Source organism: Mustela lutreola, chromosome 5 (assembly GCF_030435805.1).
Source record: "Mustela lutreola isolate mMusLut2 chromosome 5, mMusLut2.pri, whole genome shotgun sequence".
In the NCBI taxonomy this organism is placed as follows: domain Eukaryota; kingdom Metazoa; phylum Chordata; class Mammalia; order Carnivora; family Mustelidae; genus Mustela; species Mustela lutreola.
The window spans coordinates 75,752,170-75,779,957 of NC_081294.1; the positions used below are offsets into that span (position 1 = coordinate 75,752,170).

General features: G+C 45.1%; 1 protein-coding gene across 7 annotated transcripts in view; it reads right to left on the reverse strand.

The window, feature by feature from the left end:
• Positions 1–27,788, reverse strand: part of KLHL3 (kelch like family member 3) — a 312,385-nt gene that overhangs the window by 5,170 nt on the left and 279,427 nt on the right. For 6 of the 7 annotated variants that reach the window (XM_059174657.1, XM_059174662.1, XM_059174656.1 and 3 more), the window contains 6 exons: positions 14,639–14,756; positions 14,028–14,225; positions 12,233–12,334; positions 9,072–9,200; positions 5,398–5,538; positions 3,263–3,406 (listed from right to left, as the gene is read on the reverse strand). In XM_059174657.1, coding sequence (XP_059030640.1) covers positions 3,263–3,406; positions 5,398–5,538; positions 9,072–9,200; positions 12,233–12,334; positions 14,028–14,225; positions 14,639–14,756 — 832 coding nt within the window. The remainder of the gene's footprint in view (positions 1–3,262; positions 3,407–5,397; positions 5,539–9,071; positions 9,201–12,232; positions 12,335–14,027; positions 14,226–14,638; positions 14,757–27,788) is intronic. The other variant, XM_059174658.1, reaches the window with a different exon arrangement.

The window sequence follows — 27,788 nt, forward strand, 5'->3', positions numbered from 1 at the left end:
GGCCATGTGCCCCAGGCCTGGCCAAGACCGCTGCAAACACACATTTGCCCAGACTGCAGCTTTGGCTCTGTCCAGTGCCCCACCCGAAAGGTGGCTTACACACAGCCCATGGTGGTGGTGGCTACTGGTAAAGCCAGCAAAACAGAAAAGGGAGAACAAGCCTGGTTCTTCAACGATAGCCTGAACCCTAGGCCAGCCCTGGACTTCTGGTCTTCCTTCTGCCTGAGATAGGTACATCCCTCCTTGCTTAAGCAAGTACATGTCTGCTCTTCTGGTACCTTCAACCGAACAAAATCCTAATTTACAGGTAAGGTCTGTTGGTCTGGGGTAACTGACAGTTACTTTAACGAGGTCCCATGACTATAAAATCTTCTGGCTACAGAGGAGATTGAGAGAACACTCCTGAGAGAAATGCCAGGATACCCCAGGAGAGAGATTCTAAGACACTGCATCTGAATTCGAGATAAAGGTGCAGATAGAAAAGCTCAGCGGTGGGCAACACTGCAGTCCGCAGACCCAGACGTGCTGCCTGACCTTGACACCATCTCACCTGCACCTCAGAATTCTTTCGTAAGGTAGCACTAAAAAAGAAAAGAAAAGAAAAGCCAGGTCCTGTATTATTGTTGTTGTTGTTGTTGTTGTTGTTGTTTTATATTAACCTCCTCTTTGGAGGTAACTTAGTAGCTCAGTCAGTTAAGCATGTGCCTTCAGCTCAGGTCATGATCCCCACATCAGGCTCCTTGCTCGGCAGGGAGCCTGCTTCTCCCTCTCCCTCTGCCTGCCACTCTCCCTGCCTGTGCTCTCTCTCTCTCTCAAATAAATATATACAACCTATAAAATTTAAAAATTTTAAAAATAAACCTCCTCTTTTGATTATAAAAGTAAAATATTTTTGATGCTCCTGGGTGGCTCTGTCAGTTAAGCCTCCAACTCCTCATTTCGGCTCAGGTCATGATCTCAGGATCCTGAGATCCAGGCACAGGTTGGGCTCCACCCTCAGTGGGGATCCTGCTTGAGATTCTCTCTCTCTCTCCCTCTGTCTGTGCCCCTCCCCCCAACTCACACACACTGTCTCTCTTAAAATAAATAAAATCTTCCAAAAAAAAAAAAAGTAAAATATTCTCATTTCAGGAAATCTGGAAAACACAGAAGCGAACAAGTAAAGAAAGTTTTTTTAAAACCCTACACATAAAGAGCATCACCATTGTCTTCTTGGACTATTTCCTGGCTTTTAAAAATAACTGTGATCATCTACATGCCAGGGAGACACTGTGCTAAGCGTGCCACTCTTACTGCACAACAACTGTGAGGAACTTGCTATGATTTCATTCTCATTTTACAAATGAGAAAACAAGAAGTTCAGTCAGACCGATCACCCTGCCCAGAGCCCCAGTCCAAGGCACAGAACTGGAACCCACGAGATCTGACTCCGATGTCCCCTTCTTTGAGCAGTTGCTACTCAAACGTCCGGGATGCAGGACTGCATGACTGAGCTTGCAGGGCACATCCCTTGGGTGTCCTCCCTTTTAAACCCACAGCCTGTCATGAACATGTTCTCGTAACATTAAAAACACTTGCACTGTACAAATATTTCACAGTTTGACTATTTCTCTGATGTCAGATATTAAGTAGTTCTCAGTTCTTTGCTATCATAAATAATACTCCAAATCCATCTACCTCTGCATTACAGGCAATTTCTTGAGATTCTTAAAAAAAAAAAAAAAGAAGAAGAAGAAGAAGGATACACTCAGTCAATGGAGTTGAAGACAAATTGCGCTTTTGCTTGTCTGTTTCGCAGCTACTTCTAGAGCGGATAGACAATGAAGAGGTAGACATGAAATATTCAGCCCATATGTGAAATTCTAACCACATACACCTAAATCTTCCCCTCTCCTTAAGATCCACTAGGAGCTGAGGGAGGACCCCTCACTGGCCTCACTGTCTCGTACTCGAAGCTGTCTGTACTTGAGCTCTTCCCACAACCGTATTGAAAAGAAAATGAAAGTTCTCATTTTAATAATTAATCATGAGAAAAGAATCCCTCAAAGACCAACATGCCTTTAAAAACTTTTATATTTTGTTGAGAAAAATCCTAAACAAGGAAAAAAAGTAAAATCGGTTCACTACAACTGACGGCCTGTGTTGACAATCTAGGATATGAGCCCCTTCAAGCCTGCACAGCACAGCCCTTCTTTGCACTGAAATCCAAACAAGACTGATTAACCTTCTACCACAAAAAGGGAATCACAACACCATGGGAGTTATGATGCACACTGAAGGAGATCATGGGTGTCAAATACTTGGGTTCATGCCTGGGATGTTGTTATGTGCTCTGTAAATCACTGTTAGCTCTAAATATTCCTGATTCTGGAAGACAAGGTGCAGGTTGCTGAGCTACATCATGGGTATGGGAGTTTGCCTGTCTCCCTACAGAGCCCTGTCGTCAGCAGAGACCTCACAGAGCCCATCTCACACGCTCGCCAAGAATAAGCCTCCACAGCAGCGTGGTGCTTACTGCTGCCTCCACCTCTTGCCTGGAGTGCTTTCTCCACCTCCGCTGGGGTAGTACAGAGGGCATGGGCTCAGCAGTCAGACCTGAGTCTGAATTCTGACTTTGCCATTTTTAGCCATGTGGTCTTGGGCAGACTCCCCAAACCTCAGTTTCATCACATGTAAAATGGAAAGATACAGTCCCATTCACCCAGGGCCTTCTTGAAAGGATGGCCGTGAATGGGTCATCTGGCACAGGGAAGGAGCCCCTGGCAAAGGGCAGCTCTCACCTTCAGAGGTGATCCAACCTTGTTTCCTCCGGGAAGTTCTCACCTGTCTTAAAATACAGACCGCGTAGCACATTCTATTGAGAAGTCATGGGTACACTGCCTTTCATGTGCTACTTCATATAGACAGATCTTATCTTTCCAATTAAATTTCTGCAAGGCAAGAACTGTATCTTATTCTGTGTAGGAGCCCAGAGATGGCAATGAAATTCTAAACCCATCATCTTAGGACGAATCAGAGCAGTTGGAAGTGGCCCCTGCAAACACGGGTATTAAAAAAGAATTCTGGGCCTACATTCCGGTTTGCTAGGGAAACCCAGGTTCAGCAGGGGTATCTGTTGTGGGCACAGAATGACGGAGTGGTGGCATGTGACAATTATCTACTATCACTGCAGGAGGCACGAAGTCCCAAGTTAAGCAAACTCAGCTCCATGGGTGCAGGGGTGGGGCGGGGGTGAAGGTGGAACTGGGAGCAGGACACTGACCTGCATAGCTCCGCCCTGTACTCATGTTGGTCGGCAGCAGCGTCCATTTGTCAGTGATGGGATTGTAGTATTCCACCGAAGCCAGGTTGCAGGATCCGTCATCCCCTCCAACCACATACAGGAGCCCGTTCACTGCGCAGACTCCTGGGAAGCAGAGGCCATAGGAGACATCATAGCAGGAGCCACGAGGGGATCAGAATGGATGGGAAACAAGCATGGAGAGCCCGGGAGGCACTCCTCCTCCCCTTCAAGGTGACCCAGTGAACCAGCTCATAGGTCTGATTTTGCTCAATGGGAGACCATGTCAACAATAACCACTGGGCCCTGAGGATCCCCCATTTCTAAGAAGGTCTCTTCTCTGACTGGGGAGCTCTCACTGCTACATGCTCCCAGAGACATTCCTGGCCCCTGACCCTATAAATACTTAACTCGTTATGGGTATAGGCCCCCCTCTCCTGGAGCATGTGGACTTCCCACACGCAGACTAAGCTATGCTCAGGGAATCTCACACACACTACTCCCACTCTGCTTGTAGGTTTGCTCTGATAAACACTGGGATAGCTATCCTTTTGTGCCTAGTGGCTATATCTGGGATGCCTCCACATGACTTAGATCTAAACCCATGCACAGCCCCCAGGGACAAGGCATTCCTCCCACCCTGATCTCACATGAGGGCAAAGTCTCATGCTGCAGGGGCCAAGAGTAGGAAAACATTATTTTGCTCATCAAGAGTTTACAAGGCCTTGGTCTAATACACTGTATCTTCTTTCAAAATCACATGAGGGGGTTGATGATATTCAAGAAGCAATAATTGTCAGTACTGATGAAGATCATCTCAGATCCTGATGAGAGGATAAAATGTACTGCTTTCCTGGATAGTACTGGAAGCAAAGACGCTCCCTCTGGCTTAAGAATTTCACTCCTGGACTTAAATTCTGAAGAAATAATTTGAGATGTGTGCACTGATTAGCCATAAGACCATTTATAATAACAAAAGCATTATTGGTAGAAAAATGGAAATAATCTAAAAGCCCAATAATAGTAGATGAGATATTTAAATTGTGATACAGCCATTTAAAATATCACATAAGTCTATTTCACATTATAAAAAGACAGTTGTGAAAGATTGTAAAGTGAATTAGAAAAGCAGGTTGTAGAACAGCACTGAGTAGGATTCCACTTTTGCTATAAAAAATAGAAATATCTCTATGTGAACATACACATATATATTCATTTACATCAAAACTTAATTCTTGGATTTTTGATACCCTAGCTGTCTTGGGCGTTCTGTAATCCATCTCTCACGGGGCTTAAGGCCAAATGCCAAGTTTTATCATAGCAGGCTCAGGCAGTGGGCAAATTCATAAACTCCCTTCTGTTTACACTTTCAACATGTGACCTACAAGTGAGTTTAGCAAACAGGCAATTTGAGTAGAAAGGAAAAAAATCTGCCTGAAAGTTACCTGTTTGCCTTTCCAGTCTGGGAAGCTAAGCCAACACTTTCCTAGAGTAAAGAGGCATAAAATAAGATATACCAACATAGGACACGATCCACAAGATAAAGCTGTTAAAGCAAAGAGTTTAATAGGGAGGTCAGGCTCTCCGAACAAAAATCTAAACACTCTAAGATAGATCATTCCCACAGGGAGGCCAACAGGGAGGAGACAGAGAGACAGGAGGTACAGAGCAAGGAATATGGGAAGTACTCCCACTGGACAATGAATTGGGGCCCTGGCAACCTGTAGGAAGAAGGAGATGGGTTTCAGGTGGGAAGTGAGAGGTTCTCAGAGCCAGGTACAGGCCAAGAACATAGAACCAAGTGTCACTGACCGGCCATGCCCACACAGCCCCGTGCCTAGCTACCCAACAGAGCCTGTGGGCCAGGGGCTTTGATGGAGTCTGTGTCCTAGCGTGTACAGCGAAAGTCATCAGCCCCTTGCATCTAGGCAGGAAGACCCTGTGGCTAGCGCATGTGTTCCCCAGCTCTCCCCTCTGCTAGCCCAGCACTGATCTGGCGAATGGATACTCCTGTTTGAGGTACAAGCTTGGGCCAGGTTCTGTCCCTCCGCCTGTGTCTAACAGCTACTGTTTGCACCCACACCCCCAAGGGCAGAAGGAGAGAGCAGTCTCGTTACCTGCATTACGCCGGCACATATTCATATCTGCCACCTGCTTCCAGGTGTTTGTTCCAGGATCATAAACTTCAACGCTCTTCCTCACCAGGGGCCCGTCATGCCCGCCGGTGGCATACAGCTGGCCACTGAGCACCCCGACCCCTGAAAAGCAGAGCACAGCATCCCAGCCTCCGGCTGGCAACCACGACTGGAAACCAGGAGGCCTGGCGTCCGGTCCTGTGCAGCTATCATCAGCAGGGTGGCCTGGGGGAGTGCTGCTTTGTTCCCCCAGACCTCAAGTGCCCTCATCTGTAAAACACACAGAATGACGGGACGCCCTGCCTGCCTAAGCCTGTCAACCTGAGAATCCCCAATAGATAAAGCAAAAATCCCTCCGTGGCTAATTTTAAGAAATGTAAGTATACATACATACATAACATATATGTGTGTATGTATGTGGTATAAAATGGGGAGGGGAGAGTTCACATGCAAAGAAAAATAGAAAAAAGGCAAAAAAAAAAAAAAAAAGACTGAAAGACACCCTCCAAAACTTCAGGAGTAGTTATTTCCAGAGGGTCAAAGTTGGCCTCCCTTTGGGCTATTTGTGTGGCCACGTTTTCCTACCATGCTGTTTCACTCGGATTCTGCAGTCTTCTATTAGGCTGGTTGTGGAGAAAGATTGCAACTCGGAAATGAGCTGCGTAGCCGCTGCAGTGACGTCATTACCACGCAGACTGCCCCGCCGGCAAGCAAGACCCATTCTTTCTGCCGCATGCTCTCCTCTGAGCTCCCAGAGAGGGGAGCAGCATTCCACACGCCCCATGCTGAGAAGCCAGAGCTGACTCCCAGAGTGGCATCATGGACAGGCTTTAGAATAACCATTTAAGGAGCACCTGGGTGGCTCGGTTGTTGGCCGCCTGCCTTCGGCTCGGGTCATGATCCTGGGGTCCTGGGATTGAGCCCTGCACTGGGAATCCCTGCTCCTTGGGAAGCCTGCTTCTCTCTCTCCCACTCCCCCACCTGTGCTCCTGCTCTCGCTATCTCTGTCAAATAAATAAATAAAATATTTAAAAAAAAAAAGACAAAAAAAGAATAACCTTTTAAAATCCTTCCATGCAAGTCATGGGAATAAAAGCCAGCAGGCAGGAGGGTGGCACAGGATCCCCAAAAGAGCAACTGACCTGGAGGCCAGGACTCATGGGGTCTGGACTGGAGTCTCTAACTTGCCCTTTCTGGGCCTCAGTTCTCCCACCTGCAAAGCGAGGAAGCTGGACTGCACAGGGAGCTCCAGGGGCCCACAGACCACCCTGCCCCACAATAGGCTGCATCTCAATCCGGTGGGGAGATGTTGAAAAGAGCGATTCTGGGGCCTCCCTCCTAGAGATCCTGGGTGGGAATCAGAACAAGGACACCAGGTGACTGGGATGTGCAGCCAAGCGTGAGACCCGAGCCCTCAATTTCTAGGATGTAAACTTCCCAGGGACAAGGACCTTATCTGTCTTACCACATCTGTTTCCCTGTGCCTGGGGGTACTGGGTTTATTGTTTGAATGACGCAATACGTAAAATCCCACCTAGCAATGACGCGGCTGTGCTTGCAGTTCCTCACAGTTGCCCAAAACTAACAGCAGATGGTGGTGTTGCATCAACAACGGCTAGCTAACAGACCCCGGGTCTCTAACAGACCCAGGTTTAAGACTGTTCAGTATGTTCCAAAGCAGCCTCATATGCCCCTCTTCCATGCTTATTAGCAGGACCTAGCTTAGTCTGAGTCCCAGAGATGAACTCTTTACCCCCCAACCATCTGCGAGCACGGCTCATGCTCTACTTGAAGAAGCAAGCATTGTTCCAGGCCCTGGGGGCCCCTCCTGCCCTTGCACAAATGTTCACACAGAGGTCTCCCAGACCCTGAGCCACAGCAGCTCCTGGCCCTTCAAAGGCCCAGAGGCAGCCAGAGGCCTCAGTCTCTGAGTCTTCGGCCACCAAAGAACACCCACCATCACAAGTATGTGGGTTCTCCACTCCAGAGGTGCAGCTTTCCCAAATCTTTAGGGACACAAAGCACAAAACGAAAGCTGATTCGGGAGCCTGACACCAGGGCTCTGACAGTAAGGTGAGTAGAGAGTCCACCTCTAGGAGAAAGAGCATCCCCTAAACTGAGTTCACCCAGGGACACAGGCAGGAGAGATGCCACTGTCGAGGGCCGCTAGCCCAGGTAAAAGTGCAGAGCAGCTCAAGAAAGTTCCACACAGCAATAACCCCTGGGCAGCCTGGAGAGACAGAGAGGTCCACCTCCAGAAGCAGCTCTAAGGCAGATGAGGGAGGTCGGGGGCTCCACATGGGGCTGCCCCTCCACGCTTTCTCCTTGAGATGTTCCTAGAAGCAGCCCTCTGACTCGGGGCTGCCCCACTCCTCCTGAGCTGTCCCTACATCCTTGAGCTTTGAACTTGATCTCACACCTAAAGTCACAGAGGATTCCTAGGAGATACCAAGACAACTCTACCAAGCCTCTATACACCACAATTACCAAAAGAGCTCTATGAAGGGAGGGGAGACAAGAGATGTGTGAATTGCACTGGCCCCAAAGGAATGTCTACTCCAACCTACTCGTTTCACATCTGAGGAAATGGAGGCCAGAAAGGGGGAAAGGACATGCCTAAGGTCACAAGGCAAGTTCGAGCAGACCCAGCACTGAAGCACAGGTGTCCTTTCAGGCATTTGCTTCATGCTCTGCTCAGGAAGGGCCAACTGGTCAGAATCAGCAAAAACAAGCCCACTAAAAATAGCATTCCAAACACAAATGCTTCTTAAATGGAACTATACACCTTTTTTTCTTCTCTAACCAGTAAGCACACAAAGATTTTTGAATATTAAAACGGCATAATTTCTAAGGACTGCTGAGGAAGTGGTCACATGTTTGGTACTATAAAGTGAGATCACAACTTGATCTTCAAAAATACAAAAGAGAAAAAAGTATATAAAAAAGAAAGGCCTTGGGGCGCCTGGGTGGCTCAGTGGTTAAGCCTCTGCCTTCAGCTCAGGTCATGATCTCAGGGTCCTGGGATCGAGACCTGCATCGGGCTTTCTGCTCAATGGAGAGCCTGCTTCCCCCTCCCCCCTGCCTTTTTCTCTGCCTACTTGTGATCTCCCTCTCATCAAGCAAATAAATAAAATCTTTAAAAAAAAAAAAAAAAGAAAGAAAGAAAGAAAGAAAAGAGGGATGCCTGGGTGGCTCAGTGGGTTAAAGCCTCTGCCTTCGGCTCAGGTCATGATCCCAGGGTCCTAGGATTGAGCCCCACATCAGGCTCTCTGCTCAGTGGCGAGCCTGCTTCCCCCTCTCTCTCCCTGCCTGCCTCTCTGCCTGCTTGTGATCTCTGTCTGTCAAATAAATAAATAAAATCTTAAAAAAAAAAAAAGAAAGAAAGAAAGAAAAGAAAAGAAAAAGAAAGGCCTTGAAGGCATTATACTCAGTGAAGTAAGTCCAACAAAGAAAATATCGTATGATCTTCATTTATGAGTGGTCTCAAAAAAACAAACAACAAAGCTCCCAGTCTAGAGAACAGATTGGGAAGGGAATGTAAGATAAGTCACCTGTGCACATAAGACCCCCTGTGCACCTTCTGGGGTCCAGGCCCTCGTGAGAGTGGACCAGACAAAGCCCGTGCCCTGACCCTCCCCAGCCCACCCCCTCCGTACCTGCGCCACTGCGGCGCGTGCTCATGTCTGCCACATACGTCCACTCATTGGTTGCCGGGTTGTACTGCTCCACGGTACTCAGGCACTGGCGGGAAGCCCCATCGTAACCCCCGACAGCATACAGCTTCCCTGGAACAGAGGCAGTGGCTGAAACTCCATCTTTAACCCACGGGGGCCCCTCTACCTCCATCAGAGTGCAGGGCCCCTTTCCTCCGGACAGACCACAAACCAGACTAAGCCTGTTTCACATCTCTGCCTTTTACTTCCTTGTGAGCTGTGAGGCTCCCTGAACCAGTACTGAGCATCTTTCTAAATAAGCACCCTAAATAACCCCTGCAAAGCTATGCCCTGGCTCCAAAGGGACTTGGCCTACTCTTGCTAGCACGATACATGAGTTACATTACTTCTCCAAAGTAAGGGGACAAAGACACAGAAAGCTTGAGGGTCCCAGCTCCAGGCAGGCAGCTTGACTTTTTGGCTGAAGGCTCACAACAACAGACAAAACAAAGATGGGAAAATATTCTTCAGTGAGAACTCAAAGCCTGTCTTCACCATCAGTTGTGTGCTCTGTCCACAACCCCACAAATGAACCATGTGGGTGGACTGCTCTGTGTGCACTCCAGGCTGGGATGGCTGGAATTCATCTACTTCCTCCCCTGTGATCTTGGAGCCATGCACAAGATCCCTGAAGCACCACTACCCACTTTTAAAATAAACATACCATAAGCTGCTACCCAAAAACATCATTTCTGCATGGGGCTGGGCGTGAGGCTAGACAAGGGGCAGGAAATTGGCATTAGAGTTCTCCCAGAGCAGAAATATGGTAGGTCTCCTATCTCTCCATCCCTCTCTCTCCCTCTCCATGTGTTGGGGTGGGGGCAGGGGAAGTCCTACCACACCTGTGGGCACAGACTGATGGGGAATGAGAGAGTGATGACAAAGATCTTAAACCTTAGCTGTAGACTAAATAACCACCACCCAATGCAAATGCACTTAATAGTTACTAATTAAAAGAGGGTTTTTTGGTCACTGTGCTTTACTAAGGGAGAGATAACAAAAGTACAACTATTATTTTGAAGTCTGCAATTCTTTTAAATTAGAAAGAGGCTCAAAACTGTGCTGTACATCACGACTATTTCTGTATCATATGTAAAATTATTTCTTCCTCTATCATTGAAGCTAGTTTTGTTTTCTGCCCCTTTCCAGTGGACCTTCTTAAAGAAAGGGATACCTCCTCCCCAGTTCTGCCCTCACCTGAGCTAGAAGAAAAATGACTGATCCAGAAGCTCTCCCAGGGTCCAGGCTGTTTCTGTAACATATGCAGGCCAGGACACAACCACGGCCCACCCAGCTGCCCACCACTCACCAAAGCCCAAGTCACTCGGGCCAGGGGGAGGAAGGCCTGGGGTATAGAGGAGACGAGAAGCTCCCGAGGACAACCCCAGAGTCACTGAGACCGGGCAACCATGGCAGGAGACAGGGAGAGGGAGGAGAGTACTGTGACAACATGGAGAGCTGTATCTACCAGGCCACAGGCAAGCAGAGGCCCCGTGAAACGTTCCTCGTCAGAGCTGTGAGGACGACCCTCTGCTGCCCCAGGTAAACCCTTGCTAAAGAGCTTCAGAGTCAGGGTGGACAAGATTAACACGTTGCCAGGCTACCCTCTGTGTCAATAGGCACACAACAAAACAGTACTCCCTCCACATACACAACATGCTCTGAGGAGCCCTTGTCAAGGGGAGTATTTCAAAGCACCATCATGGAAGCAAATTCTCAAACCCCCACCAACCACCTTAACCTTGCGTCAGCTAAAAAAAATACCCACTCAAAGTTTCTCCTTGAGTCTATTAACAGGGACTTGCTATTTTTAACCCCTACTCTATTGTTTGATATTCCTGGCTAAGGAACAAGGGGGGAAATGGGAAGGTGGCTAGACAAAGCACTTACATTTGGCAGACAAATCAATTTCTGTTCCACCAGGAGGATGGATGAGATTGCAAAAAAAAACAATTTATCTTGAGAGGAGGACAAAATCCTTGTGCTCCCCAAGATGACTTATTTAGTATGTTAGGGTGGTGTACTTTTAAGTGGAAACTTATGTAATACTGGTACAAACCAAGATACGCAGTTAGAGAAAAGAATATTCCTGCTAATGTCTAATCACTGCACATTACACTCTCCCCAAAGCAAGTACGTGTGCTCCTGGGGGCGAACATGAGGGAGAGAGGGAGACAGAGAGAGAGAGAGAGAATGTCTGCATGCAAGTCTAAATGCACAGATATTCCAGGTAAATTCCCTCTTCCAGGACAAGCTAACAAATCAGTGTTGTCCTACAAAGGATAACAGTTTAGTTCAAATCATACACTATGCTTGAATACATTAAATTCACATGTATTTATAAAACTCCCTATTAGCATTGGCTAACGGTCTGGAAGACTGTAGCATAATGGAAAAAGCATTGAGTTGGGTCAGAAGACCTGGGCTCAAGGACTGGCTGTGCTCTCGACTAATGGACCCATCACGTGCCCCGCTCTGACACTCCATTGCCCTATGTGGAGAATGGAGAACATCTAAGCTCCACCTACCTCCTTCAAAAGGATTTGGGGAACAAAATGTGCATATAAAAGAGCGCATTATAGACTACAGAGCCCTAACTATGCCCCAGACCTCATCCTTCCCACCCACCTCACCCACACAAGCTTCCTGATGATAGCAGGACTCCACCACCCACCTGACCTGCAGTGACAGTAATCAGACCTGGGAAGAAATGCCCACCCACTCAAAGCTCTGTTAATGTGTTAATGGTCAAGAAAGGCAGAGGAGGACAAAATTAAACAAAATGAACTCTTACCCCACCCCAGTATACTCCTAGGTTATATGCTGAATCTACATTCCTCAACCTATGACAGAACCATAGACAAGCGGCCAAAGGGACAGCCCTGCGTTTCCCCTTAGGCTCCTCTTACTCTTCCCAGCACAGCTGGCCACCTGCCAGCCTTGAGCCCATAACTGCATCTCTCTGCACCTCAACCTTCCACACCTGTTCCATCAAGATGGTAGTACCTGCCTCAGAGCTCTGATGGGAGGAGCAGAGCCAGGGCACCGGGACCTGACCCGGGGGCTAGGGCATGGATGAGCCACCACCCTCTGCCATTCCTTACCCTCCACGACACCCACACCCACGCTGCTCCGCCGCGTGTTCATTGGGGCCACGAAGAACCACTCGTTGGTCTTGTAACTGTAGGCTTCCACGGACGCTAGGCCTGGGAGACAAGAGACTCGTGAGATTTCTACAGTGTGAGGTATCACCCAGTATGCCAAAGTGAAGCTGGGGAAAGGGTGAGAAACCCACATGTGTGGCTGAGCACCACGTCTCCCTCACTGTGCGGGCTGGGGCACCTCCCTGCAGCACATCTACATTGAGTCTACCTGAGATGTCCACTGAGGTCTGACTCAGGGCGGGTCAAGAGAGGACACAGGGGTACAACACGACTGTCCTGTGAATGTAAACTGTTACACCTACAGAACGGAGGGAAAATCTGAGCTTGCCTCACTGAACACCTTCTTTTGCCTTCTCTTCCTCTACATTAGAAGCTAGAAAGCTCAACACTTACCTTCCCAGAACCCCTAAAGGGATGACCCAGTCAATGAGGCCCAAGTAGAAGTCTCATGGGCATTTCTGAAATAGCCTTTGTTTTTCTGATACAGGTGCCAACACCAACCTGCTTTCTGCTACCCAGAATACAAATGTAGCTGGACAGAGCTGTAACAGACACCTTCTGATCCAGAGGGTACAGCCAAGGGACGCTCAAAGAGCCTGGCCCCAATATTCTTGAGCAAGCGGATGAAGTGAGCAACTGCCAACTTCCCAACTCCCTGTCCCGTGGGTAAAACAATATCTCTCAATTGTTTCAGCCACAGTTTAGTGAGGTTTCCTACTTGCGGCTGAGAGCAATTTCCAAAAGAAACAATCCACTCCCTTTTTTTCTCTTTATTACTCAGGTCCTACCCACCAGAGGCAGCCCCTGGAGGGCCTGCACACCCTGGAATTTTATGAGTGAGGGAAAGACTGTACCAAGTGGTAAAGACACAAATGAAAATTCACAGAAATCAAAAAATACTGTTTTCGAGGCGCCTGGGTGGCTTAGTGGGTTAAAGCTTCTGCCTTCAGCTCAGGTCATGATCTCAGGGTCCTATTATCGAGCCCCGCATCAGGCTCTCTGCTCGGCATGGAGCCTGCTTCCCCCTCTCTCTCTGCCTGCCTCTCTGCCTACTTGTGATCTCTGTCAAATAAATAAAATCTTTAAAACAAACAAAAAAAAACCTGTTTTCCACATCCCTGGGGGGGATTTCAGTGTAACAGAGTTAGTGTCCACAGAGACTTTCACCTGGAGGTATAGGAGAGATGAGATAATCTCTCCAAGTCCATGTATATTTGTAGTTTCTGATTTGAATTCTAAAGTGACCTAGAAGCCAGGAGCAAGGGGACTTCCCTGTGGTGGCACAATCAGGCAAAGCTTTGCGGGGCAGTAAAAGGGCGATGGACAAAGATGGAAGGGCCGGAGCCAGGTCTCTCCCATGGCTGAACCCCAGCTCCCTGGTGCGTCCAGCAGAGGCTTCAGACAGTCCTTAGATGCCCTGAAGCTGAGTATGTTCTCTTTCTAAGTCTTGTCTTGAAAAAATGGGTTCCCAAACAATAGAGAGGAGAAAAGGACCTCTTCTGAGTGCAGGATCCTTCCCAGAGTCCTAGAAATGATAGCATGTGGGCAGTTATGTATTCTGTGTGTAGGAAGGCCTGGCTCTGGCAAGGAAGGTAGATGAGGTAGAAGGAGTATGCTACTAAGGAAGGAGCTATGGATGGACAGAAGGTTGGCCCAAGAACTGGCTGAGCAAACCAGGGTTGCACTGAGGGCTTGTCCCAGGCTGGGAGGAGTGGGGGCCACATCCCAGACCTACCAGTACTGCCATCAAAGCCCCCCACGGCGTAGAGCAGGTCATTGAGCACAGCCGCACCCAGAGTGCTCCGGCGCTCCTGCATGCTGGCAATGGACGTCCACTGATCCTTCACACCATCATACACATCCACTGTCCGCACGCGCAGCGAGCCATTAAACCCGCCCACAGCATACACGTGACCAGCCATGAACACCACACCTGAGGCACAGGAAACCAAGAAAACGAGTTCATCTCAAGTGGCTGATCGCTCATGCAGTGACGTTGAATGACAATGGGGGAGCCAGACAGTCCCATGAATAAGTCACCACAGACAGTGATCTCTAACTTCACAGAACCGGAAGTCATCATGGGGCTCACTGGATTTCTATTCATATACGTTTTTCCAATGTTGTATGATTCAAGCAAATACTTAACCTGGCGTGAAGTCCCTACACATGTAAGAATCGAACCCAGAAGGGGCAGCCAGAAATTGGGCAAGTGGAGAAGGAAGAAGAAGAGAGTCTGTAATGCACAGATGTTTATGGAAACAAGAAGCAAGGGAGGATTTCTGGCAGTAAGTGGAGACAAGCTGGGGAAAGGCAGGCTGCGGGATGACAGATGATGCCGCTCACCTGCTCTGCATCTCCTGGAGGGAAGCTCAGCGATCTGGTCCCACCGGTCCTCTTCGAAGTCATAGCATTCCACGCTGCGGATCGCCTTGGGGGCCTGGCCACCAACCACAATCATGACCTCCAGAAAGACAAACAGACATTAGCTGGGTCTCCCCAGCTAATGGATATTTGTGTGATCAATCCCTGGTCCTTGCACATGCGAACTGCCTGGGGTCCATGACCTGACATGCCACCTTACAGAGTTACATACATGGAGATGTTACCCCCAAATCACCAACAAACAGGACGAATCAAGAAAGTCGGCAAAGACATCTTGCCACAGAAACACCATCATGAGGTCTACACTTACTACATACCTATGCTCTGGGCTATGCTGGTGGTACGTGTAGAAACTCAGGGCATGATCTACAATCTTGCTGACCTCAAGGATTTGGGCTAGGGGGATGAAATTTTGTATCAAAACAAAATATTCCAAATATATATCAAAACTTGAATCTTGGAATACAATACAGAATTTGGGTATGTTTTTAAAAGAAAATTACTTCAGAAGTATTTCTGAATACACAGACTACAGGGAGCACTTATTCGTTAAAGCTTGGGGCAAAACTGTGAAAGACAACTTTGGAGAAGTGACCCCAAAAATGTATGTAACTGCTGATTTTCTGAAAAATTGTACTAGCAATACTGTTCCCACAAGTACGACAGTAGCTAACACTGCCGGTCACCGTGTGAAGTGTTATCACTTACGTGTCACCATAACCCTGTGAGGGAGAGATTATCCAAATTGACAGACGAGGAAATTAAAGCTCAGAGAACACAAGTAAATTGCCCAAGGTCACACAGCAGAGAGCGGCAGAACAGAAACCAAAAACCAAGTCTAGACTTGGAGGTGAAGGCAGCCCCATCTGTCTCCCGCTCTAGAGACAGGGTCCCCACAAAGACAACTCACTATACCCATGTTTTTCAAACTGCAGGTCACATTTCATGAGTGGGTCATGAAATGAATTTTATGCCTTGCAACCAGCAAACTTTTCATAGAGCAGCACAGAAAGTACAATAAGGGTGTTACTTCATGAAACATTTGTAGGGGTTATACACACATGTAGGTGTCTCCTGGATAACAATTTAAACATAATTCTTATTGTAGGGTATTGTCAGAAAAAGAAAGAATGAAAACCACTGCTGCACGTATATAAAAGAACAATAGCATTTAACTGTGGTATCCCTGTTGCTGTGACTTTTGTCACAGGCGGGGCGCCTGGGTGGCTCAGTGGGTTGAGCCGCTGCCTTCAGCTCAGGTCATGATCTCAGGTCCTGGGATCGAGCCCCACATCAGGCTCTCTGCTCTGCGGGGAGCCTGCTTCCTCCTCTCTGCCTGCCTCTCTGCCTACTTGTGATCTCTGTCAAATAAATAAATAAAATCTTTAAAAATAATAATAATAATAAAGTAGCCAAGTTAACAACAGTGTACACATTTTAATAAACTTGTGCAAATTCACGGTTGTCTCCATAAGGACATCATGCTCACTGGCATTCCAAGATGCCTTCTTATGTGACAAGAAAGGAGTAGAAATCACAGGCAGCCCATCAGTAGGAGCCTCAGGACGTTCTCTGTACCTGTAGCTTGTATTATTTACTCCAACTGGTTCTCAGGCTTCAGTGTGCATCACAATCACCTCGCGGGTGGTTAAGACACAAATTACCAGACCCCTGCCAGAGGTGCTGATTCAGCAGGTCTGGAGTGGCACAGAGAATGGGCATCCCTAACAAGTTCCTGGTTGAGGCTGATGCTGCTGTTCCAAGAGTCGTACTTTGATAACTACTAATTCCACCCTTGGACTGCAGGGATTTGCTGATGTTCCATTAATAATTTCTGCCATTATGAATGACCATGGTACTTTCACTTCTCCACAACAAATGTTTGGGGAGAGCAATATCTATGTGAGTTCACAGAAGTGCCTCAGGGGACCAGCATCTACCCCAGGAGGCAGAACCAGGGCCAACAACTACTGCTCATCCACCATTTATGCCCCAAGATTCGAGAACCAGGCTCACCCACTGCCCACATGAGTGGTCACAGCCATCTGTAGTCAAATGTGGGTATCCAATGTTCAAAAACTCAGAAGTCAGTTCTGACTTCTGGAACATTCCAAAGGACCCCAGGACAAGCAGTCCAAGCTTAAAGCTACTGCAACTGTTTCTGGAAATAAACATTCCACTTTTGGCTCCCCGTGGCACAGCTCAGAGGGTCTGCTGTCCTGTGCCAGGAGTGGCCTTTTCAGAGAAAAAGCTGAATTCGACACTACTTCCTTTCTGTAATTCTTTACTTAGACAAGCATCCATGAACAGTTTGAGGGGGATGTTAATAGACACAGCCCCTTGGCAAACTCAGACAATGCACACCTTACTCTTCTGGGGCCCAGGGACTTGCCGCACATTTCTAAACATGCCTCAAATGTGCACTGTCCTGGTTTTGAGCTGGTAAGGCTAAAATGAAGGCACAATACTGTAAAAATTTTCTATGGTATCTGGTTTTGGGGACTCAGTAAGAACAAAACCAGGTTCTAGTTTTTTCAGCAATGACCTCAGGTACTCCACAGCCTCTGTACCCTCTCCATGAAACATCCTTCCCCCTGTCTGGATCCCTCTGTTCTAACACATGCTTGTTTTTCAGGTCTTAGTTGACCAAGTATCACCTCCTCCAAGCAGACCTCTCTGCTCTCACATCTGAGTTACTGTCCCTTCTCTGAGATCACACATACCCCGGGTTCTCTCATTAAAACTGCCCCACACACTGTGTTGTAACTGCCTGGCTACCTTGTCTCCCTGGCGAGATGGTGAACCTTGCCAGGACAGAAAGTGTATCTGCCTCAGTCACCAAGATAACCTTAGGGCCTAACAGTGCCAGGTAAAAGGAGGACTCAGATATTTGGAATAAGGAAAAAATGAATGGTTAGTAGCATATGCAAAAAGCCAAACCAAAAAATACAGAGTTAAATGGAAGAATATACACAGTCCAGAATGTCACTTTCTGGGGTTAGGATATGTTGGGCACCAGATAACAATTCTACAATTTGAGAGGAAAAAAAATACATAAAATGAGAAAAAGACTTTTCCCATCTTTTCATTCAACCACCAGAAGAAAAATTGCTTATTCTTTGTACAAGTTAAGAGGCTTCTTCTGTAAGTAAAATTTAAAAAAATAAAGTTTTAAAAAATAAAATGAAAGGAAATTAAATAAACAAAGCTTTCAAGGAACCTCACCATGCCCCAGAAACCATCTTATGATAGGAGTATGGAGGTATAGTCATACCGGAGAAAATCCAGTACTCATCTCTGAGAATTTTCAGTCACACAGAAACAAATGCAAACACTTCAATGGTAAGGTAAAACCTGAGTAGAAAGACAAGAGTAACACAGAACAATGTTTCGAAAGTAAACTTGCTTTGGAGCTCATAAAGGCACTGTTGAGACACGGCTTTTAATGTTCAAAACATGCACAATGATCTGGGAAGAGTAATTATAAGATTTTGTGGGGGTAGGACCACTGGTTTCTGAGGATGTGGAGGTAGCTCAAGGCAGGGGGAGGAGAAGGTGTATTTTCTGCTTCTTTCGCAGGCCTAAGAAATTTCTATGACAGGCCTTGCAAGAAGCCATCACACAAGAACACTATACTCGTTGCATAACTGTGCAGAGTAAAAGAAACAAATTTCCTATCTTGAATACTAACGGATGGCTGTTTCCATAGATACCTGATCTTAGCAACCAATTAGACAAAAAGGAGTACTCCCTCAAGTCTACATGCATGACATCTCTGAAATTATAAACCTCTAGCTACTTCGGAAGACCATGAGATGTCAGGGCACGAAGACACTTAGACACATTCTCTCCTGCAAGCCCTCATTTTACATTTCCAGAAAAATTCAGGCCCAGGATGTTTCACAGGCATATTTCTTTCTTTCCCCCACACCCTTAAGTCCCAATTTACTAAAAACTTATAATGCCAATAATGGAAATTACTGAATCCAATCAGTTTAATGATTGCCACTTTTAACAGGTGTCCTTTACGGTAACTCTGAGTAAGAACTACCAGGTGTCATACCGGCATCACAATAAAGAACTGGTTCTGGGCTAACGGTTATGTTACACCAAACATAATGTACTCCTGTTCAAGAACTACAGTGTACTTGGCAGTCTGGCGGCCCACCACAGGGTCCTAACCCCAAGTCTCAAGAGCTATGGTATTGAAAGCTGCAGAAGCTCTGGTGGATGGAGAACTCCAGTTGACAGATCACAGGTGAGCCAGACTCAACTATGGGTGGCAAGGCTGTTGGACAAGCCCCAAGGGAAACACTCTCATTTTGGAAAGTCAAATGGCCATTTATTGTAGGGAGATTTAGTGAGACCATGGAAAGACTACCTGATTCCTTAGGAAGGAAATTTCACTCCCAGCCTAACAAGGTGGTTTTAAAATAAATATATAAGTCTATCTCCCTCCATGGAAGATTTAGACTCCAGCATTGCGCCTAGGGAAGCAAAGGCATGGGAGTCACAGTACAATGACCGCTCTGTGTGAGAGCCATGAGGTCTGTGGTACCCGAGACCAGTCAGGGACAGATGCAATAGGGGAACAAAGCAGAGCTTTCTGGCTCACCTGTCAGTCATGACCCTCACCTCTGAGTCATTAGACTCTTCACTATGGTGAGAGGAATGACCTGGGCTCTGTAAAATTTTTTTCATCAGGCAAGAGTGGAGGGTGTGTCCAAACTCTCTTCCATGACCGGTGAACTGGGCAGAAGGCAGGCCCAGCCAGTCGGTCCCTCGGGCCAGGGCAGGAAGCGAGAGTCTCTCTTACCCTGGTGCGTGGGGCCGCAGGGCTAACACCAATTCATCCGAAGGAGCATGTCGAGGTCGAGGCAGAAGACTTGTCCCAGCAGGTTCCTGAGCAACAGGTGCTCGAGGCAAGAACTGACAGCCAAAGTGCAGAGACAGTGGGAGGTGGAAAACCAGCAATGTGAGAGCCAGACCCAGGGAAGGAAGGAGGAGTGGGAATATGGACTTGGGAGTTAGACACATCTGACTCAGCTATCAGCCCAGTCACCACACAGCTGTATGACCATGGCCAAGACATTAATCTTGCCAACCCCACTTTCATTACCTGTATTATCAGGATAATAGCATGTTTCTCTCATGGGTGTCAGGAGTCTTCAAGGACACCAAGCACGTAGCACAGAGCTCACACTAAATGTTAGCTTCTATTATTCAGTCGACACCAGCATCATGACTATTGTTTAAAGCAGTTGTTAAAATATAGACTCCCCATAAGTGAAAGACCTGTAACGAGCTGAGTGAGTACTACTAATTCCAGGGTAATCATGGGGCTTTTTCAGGACCCCAGAGTGTTTTCCTGGTGTGCTCTGGATCCATCTGAAGGATCACAACGGAAGAGGAGCAGTGCCCACCCAGGGGCCTGCCCAACTAAGAAGTCACCCTACCCAGCCTGCCAGGAGCCTTGTTTCCAATGCCATCTATTGAAAGCAGGACAGCTCAGCTCAGGAGGAAGTCGCCTACCTCTGACCCAAATCGCTTTTCAGTGTCATTTTTAAAGAGTTGAATAGAGATGTCACTTGAACTGAAATGACAGTGAAAAGTGCCAGGCTCAGTACATCTCCAAAGGTTCATTTGCATCTTGCTGGGACCTCATTTCTCTGCTGCCATCTGTGGAAGAGGGTAACGTAGGAGTGTTTTGAGAGACTGGGAGACAGCCTCTGGTTGTCCATGGCAACCCAGAATCAGGGAAGTGCTGGGTAGTGAATGTGTGGGAGCCCAGATGATGCTATTAGCTGTTCCGGCTTGAATGTGTCAGTATGATCTGTGCATATATGGCTCAGGAAAAAACACTCTCATTAGCCCCTACAGCTATCTCCAGGCAGAGTCTTATTTCTTTCAGGGAGCGGGCTTGGCTGGCGAACAGGTTCGCTGCTGAGAATTGCTAAAGACAGTTCAAATCTCTTGCCACTGCTGTGTTTCTCAAAGTGTGCTCTGTCAGAAAACCCTATCTGGATTGAATTCATGAAAGCCCCAAATACTGCTTGCCCTTCCAATTCCTGTCGCTGTTCTTTCAACTAGTCCAATTATCTCCCTACTTCTCTTCCTCTACTTATTTGGAGATATACATATTTATATTTATATTTATATATTTTTTAAAGTAAGCTCCACACCCAGCATGGAGCCTGAATTCAAGGGACTTGAACTCATGCCCTGAGATCAAGACCTGACCTGAGATCAAAAGACCTGGATTTGCAGACCTGGATCCAAGTCCTCACAGGGACACTTAGTTGTGGAGCCCTGGGCAAGTCATTCCATCCCACTGATTCTCCAACATGGAGTTTCTTCCAACATTAGAACTTCCAGAGTTGTTACGAGGATAAAATAATGTACGTAAAGTGCTTTGTCTAAAACATAAGGAAATCCTATTTAAATGATCCTAAAATTATCCTTGGGTGATAAGGCCAGTAACCCAAGGAAGGAACAGAGTACCAAGTACAACTTACTCTATAAGTGGTCACCCAAGGTGGTGAGCTAGCCCTCCTCTCCTGCAGTCATGTAAACCAGTTTCTGGATGTTCACTGTCAGAGACATCCCTTTGACCTTGGAGATTGCTCAGGCGTCAGCTCCGGCAGAAAGCTTTCTCTAAGCCTTTACCCCTCTCCATGCTCCCTGAGCGTCCTGTCCGTACCTCCACTGTGGCACTTACTTGGCCCACTCTAATTGTTCTCTGTCATCTGTCTCCCTTCCCAAGTCTGGAGCACTGTGGGGAAGGGACCAGTTCTCATGAGGTTCTGTAGCTCTAGCACCAAGCCCAGCGCCTGGCAATCAGTGACTTCTCAATAGAAGTATGGTGAATGAGTGAATTAATAAATTAGTAAGTTAATGCATACATGATGGTTTATTACTTTACTGAGGGTGTTACTTTTTTTTCATCTAAATTCTTCACCACCTAAGAACACCTGGAAGAACAACCAGATTCATTTGATAGTGGACCTGTGGGCTGAGCCAAATGTCCTAGGGTCAATCTACATTAGTGATCAAAGGAGAATATGAAGTAGGGGATAAATCCTCACTACATCCACGCAAAAACAAGTATAAATACTGAAAGAATTAGAAAACAACTAGGGGTGATCGAAAAGGTCGGTAATAAATCTCTATGAGGTTATTTCTTCTTTAGAATTACGTCTCTTGGGGTACCTGGTGGCTCAGTTGGTTAAACATCTAACTCTTGGTTTGGTCTCAGGTCATGATCTCAGGGTCATGGGATCAAGCCCTGAGTTGGGCTCTCTACTCAGAGTGGAGTCTGCTTGAGATTCTTTCCCTCTCCCTCTGCTGCTCCCCCAGTCATTCTTTCTCTCTCTCAAATAAATAAACAAAATCTTAAAATAAAAAGAAAAAATAAATTAAAAATTTAAAATATCCTTTTCAGGACTCCTGGCTAGATCAGCTGGTAGGGCATGCAACTTTTCATCTCAGGGTTGTAAGTCTGAGCTCCACATTGGGTGTAGAGTTTACTTCAAAATAAAATCTTTTTTAAAAAAGTTGTCATGCATGAAGGATATATACATGTATATATATCTCTTTCATTTATGAAAACTTTAACTAATGCCCAACCTGTGCCAGACTCCAGGCTATGTACCAAGGAGAGAGATGAGTAACATCTGCCATCATGGAACATATAGCTTAGTGAAGGAGGTAACACCCTAGAAGAGAACCCTGAATAGCTCCCTGAAGTGTCAGCCCAGGGCATATGGTCACCCTCTGGAACTATTGCCCCTGCTTTTCAGAAAACAATGAGGCCATCACCAACCTGACCTCCCCTCCATTAAATGTCTTTCTCATCAACTGTATTTCTACATAGTAGCACTAAACTATTAGAAACTAGACTTTGAAAGAAAACTTTTATAAGAGCCTCAAAAACTGTGAAATACTTAGGAATAAATCTAACGAAAGACCTGCAAGATCCATATACTGAGAACTAAAAATGTTGCTAAGAGAAATTAAAGACGACAAAAATAAATAGAGCTATACACTGTGATTGTAGATCAGAAGATTAGTACAGAAGATACCCCCAACTTATCCACGGCTTTGCTTTGTACCATTTCAGTTACCCATGAACAACCTTGATCCAGAACAGATGATCCTCCTTCAGACACATGATCAGAAGGTCAATAGCAGCCTATGTCATTCACCTCACTTCATCTCACCTAATAGGTATTTTATCATCTCTCATCATCACAAGAAAAAGGGTGAGTCAGTACAATAAGATATTTTCAAAGAAATAAACCATGTATATATGTAACTTTTATTACAGTATATTGTTATGATTGCTCTATTTTATCCCTAATTATTGCTACTAATCTCTTACTGTGCTCAATAAATAAAGTTTATCTGAAGTATTCATGTATAGGAAGAAAATGATATGTATAGGGTTTAGTACTATCCATGGTTTCAGCCATCCACTGGGTGTCTTGGAATATATCCTCCCAGGACAAAAGGGGACTACTGTATTGTTAATATGTGAATTCCCCCCTAATTGATCCTAAAAATTTAACACAATCCCTATCCAAACCTTTTTTATAAAAATAGGCAAGTTGATTCTAAAAGATAAATGAACATGCAAAGTACCTAGAATAGGAAAAACAATTCTGAAGAATAAAACTGGAGGACTCATACTACCTGATTTCAAGACTTGCTATAGAGCTGGTAATCAAAGAAACATAGTATTGGTATAAAGACATGCAAATAGATAAAGGGAACAGAAGAGTATCCGGATATAGACCAACACATATGCAGTCGATTATTTACAACAAAGATACCAAATCCACTCAATGGAAAAAGGAGAATCTTTCTAGTAAATGCTGTGGAAAAAACTGGACATTCAAATACAAAACCTTGACCCTTACATTACACACCATATTACAAAGAAATCTCAAAATAGATCATAGACCCAAATGTAAAATTTAAAACTTTAAAAAGTGTAGTAGAAAAACTTTGGTGATCTTAGATTATGCCAAGATTTTCTTTAGATAAAACACAAAATATATCCATCATAACAGAAAAAATTTTGACAAAATTTAAAACTTCTGCTCTCCCAAAGATACTTTTAAGAAAACAAAAAGACAAGATACAGGTTGGGAAAAAATATTCGCAAAATACAATTTTGCTAACAGACTTACATCCACAATATTCAAAGGACTCTTAGAAATCAGTAAGAATAAAATAACCCAATTTTTTTAAAGGGAAGAAAATTTGAACAGACTTCACCAGAGAAGATACAGAGACAGTAAATAAGCACATGAAAAGATGTCCAACATCATTAGTTATTAGAGAAATGTAAATTAAAACCACACTGAGATACTACAACATCCCTACTACAGTGGCAAAAATTTTTTTAAATAGGTAATACAAGTAGTGGTAAGGCTGTGGAACTTTTATCCATTGCTAATGGGAATATATAAAGGTACAGCTGTCTTGAAAAACAGTTCAGCAATTTCTTATAAAGTTAAACATATACTTACCATAAAACCCAGCAATCCTATTCCTAGGTATTTACCCAAGAGAAATTAAAACATAAGTCCACACAGGGATCTGTAAGTGAATGTTCAAACAGCTTTATTTTTAATAGCCAAAAATGGACACCCAAATGTCCATCAACAGGTGAAATGGATAAACAAAATATGGTGCATCTATACAATGGAATATTACTCAGCAATGAAAAGGAATGAACTCTTTATACATGCAACAACACAGATGAATCGCAACAGCATTATGCTAAAAGAAAGAAGGCAAGCTCAAAAGGCTACATATGGCATTATTTCATTTATATAACAACCTAGCAAAGACAAAGCTGTAAGGACAGAAATCAGATCAGTAGTTGCCAAGACTCAGGGGTAGAAGAAGGGGCTTGACTATAGAGCAGCACAAGGGAATTTTTTGTGCAGTACTTAAAATATTCTGTATTTTGATTAGGATGGTAATTAAATAATGATATACATTTGCCAAAATTCATCATATTGTATCCCTAAAAAGAGTGAATTTTATTGTGTATAAATAAAACTGAAATTACAAGAAAATAATCTGGGATATTGATAATGGGGAAAACTGTACATGTGTAGGGGCAGAAGGTATATGGGAAATCTCCCGACCTGGTATGAACCTAAAACTGCTCTAAAAATATAAAGTGTTACTTTGAAAATAAAAGGGAGTAAATGTATTAGAAATGCAACTCTTCATGAGATGAATGGGATGTTACAGGGTTCAGTTAAAGGAGATTTTGATATTAAAAAAAATAAAAGGATCTTTTTCATCTGCCACCAAAACCTGAAAACCTGTCCCTGGGAGGCAATCTGGTATAAGAGAAAAAGCACAGACTTTGGAGTGGAACAGATCTTGGCTTAAACCCCAGCTCTGCACTTACTAGCTATGTAACTGGGCAAGTCACTTAACCTGTCTGAGTAAATTTAGTAAAGTAGGGATATGAAGAGTAATGTCCTAATATTATAATGATTTAATGAGATAATGTACCACCTGATAATACTCAAAGTGATAATTTCCCTCAGCCTACCCCACTCCTCAAACCCACATTGGGGATCCCCTCATAATTTAAGTGCCCCAACAATGGTGACAGAGTAGAGTTTGAGAAGGAGGTTGGACAACAAAACCCTAAACCATTCAAGGATTAAAGTTGGGGGGACAATGAGGCAAAGAGCAGTGATGTCTTTTTTTTAAATCCCTTCAACAGATTCATTCGCAAGAAGTCTTGGTTCTGGTTGCCTGCAGATGTCTATGTGTCCTAGAACCTAAACACTTTCATTCTGAAAAGAGTGGTTCCTAAGGAGTAGAGATGACAGAGGGACAACTGTGGCATCCTGAAAGAGGGATGGGTGTTTCGCGACCACGGATTCATGACCTGGAAAGGGAGGGGTGGTCTCAGTAGGCTGAGTGGGGACTCAGGCACAAACTTGGCTTTGATTTTTAAAATAGTCTTCTTATAATTATGTGTGGTAAAAGCTAGATGTGGAATCTAAAAAGGAAAGGTCACTAGGTATGGTCTCCACACAGAGAAACCGGACCAGCTCTGCACCATTTCCTTAGCTTCAGAACCCACTCCCTGGGAAAAGATATCAGTAACCTGATAGAAGAGAGAACCTCCTTTTCCAAAGAAAAATGTCACAAAGACAGGCAACAATGCCAGCCGAGAACTTGGCACAGAAGAAGCCTCCTCCACAAAGAATAACACTGAACCTCAGAATCAGTATTCTCAAGATGCCAATATTCAAGCTTGTGGAAATTTAGGTCCTAATAAAGGTGTATTCAGACTAATGGGGGCGGGGGAGGGAGATTAGTCAATAAAATAACTTTGGGGCAAATGGCTCATCATTTGTCATACAAATAAAGCCGGATTCTTGCCCTCACTCCTTACACTAAAATAAATTCTAAGTGCATCAAAGATTTGAATGTAAAACAGAAATCATTAAAGTACTTGTAGAAAACATGGGAGTCTTTTTTTTTTTAATATCTCAGAGCAGAGAAAACATTTCTAAGCAGACTGTAAAACCTAAGCTCTAAAGAAAAACACCAATTTGACTACTTAAAATTCTTTTTGGGAATTCAAAAAAAATGTTTTAAGTAAGTTTAGAGGCAAAATACAAACTAAGAAAAAAATGCTGGAAATACATACCAAAGGCCTAACCTCTTCAAAATAAAAAGAGCCCTTAAAGACCATTCATAAAAAATATACAGTCCAATAGAAAAACAGGCAAAGGACATCATGAAAATTCCCCCAAAGAGAAATACAGGGGCCATAATCATAGGAAGCCTAGATCAGTCTCACTCACAATGAAAGAAATGTAAACTAAAACAAGATGCCATCTTTTAAGGGATATTTGACATAGAAATGTTTATAAGATAAAAAAAAATGGAGATTTTTAGAAGGCCCATCCACAGAGGGCAGTTAAATAAATTATGGCACATAAATATAATTAAATATCATGTACCTATTATAATTTAAATCTGATTTCACTCATACTGATAACAATGAAAGTCTGTTGAGTAGGTGATAAACAATGATTTCAATTTATGGAGCAAGATTCCATTTACCTAAAAGGGTACATTTCTATCCATTTATGAATAGGCTCACAGAGATACATCTGGAAGAAAACTCACTAAGGGAACAGCAGTGATTGCCCCTGGGTGGACAAGTTACAGGCGAATTTTACTGTACCTCAAAAATGCAGTACCTTTTTAATAGTCTACAATGAGCATATATTTCTATAATTAAAGTTATTTTCATTTGGAAAATAAGGAGTAGTTTCAATGCAATACTTCAGTAAAATAAAACCAAAGTGTCAACATGCAATAAGGCAAACGGACAGCAGGACCCAGGCCCTTGCGCTGCGGCTTCCCCTTCCGACCTGCACGAGGCAGCGGGAAGCAGACAGGTAGGTATGTATGTAGGCTCAGGTTTACAAAGATGAAGCCAGATGCAGGATGGTATGGGTTCACAGAACAGGTTTGGAGGGGGTAAAAGACCCAGTTCAAACCCGGGTTCTACTACGGTGGCTGTGTGGACCTGGGGCAAGTCACTTCACCATCTCTCTGACCTCCAGTCTCCTCTGTGTAGAGCTAGGATCCCTGCCTCCCCCAGGCAGGGCTGTTGGGAGGATTACAAAAGATACACGTGTGAGACCCTCAGCTTACTGCCTGACACAGAAACAGCCCTCAGGAAAGGTCAGCAGCCTGCCTTCTTACCTGCGATATATAGATCACCTTCGTTCACATCGCACTCACTAAATTTTCCATGTCACAGAGCAGAGTGGAGAGAAGAATAACAGATCTCAGAGAATCCAACCATCTGGTCTTGGACAACATGCTCCTCTAGCACTTTGAAAACCTTTCTGGAAGCGGCCTGCAAGGAGTGCGCAGCCAGCCACAGAGGAGGAGGAGGACAAAGCAAAGGTCTAAACATTTCCCTGGGGCTGCCTGCTGTGCAGTAGACCAGTCGGCACAACTCACTCCAGTCTGCTCCCTTTTCCTCCTGGGGTGGCTGGGACCTGTCCTGAGAGGTCAGGACCTTAGGCTCCTAGACAGCCTACTG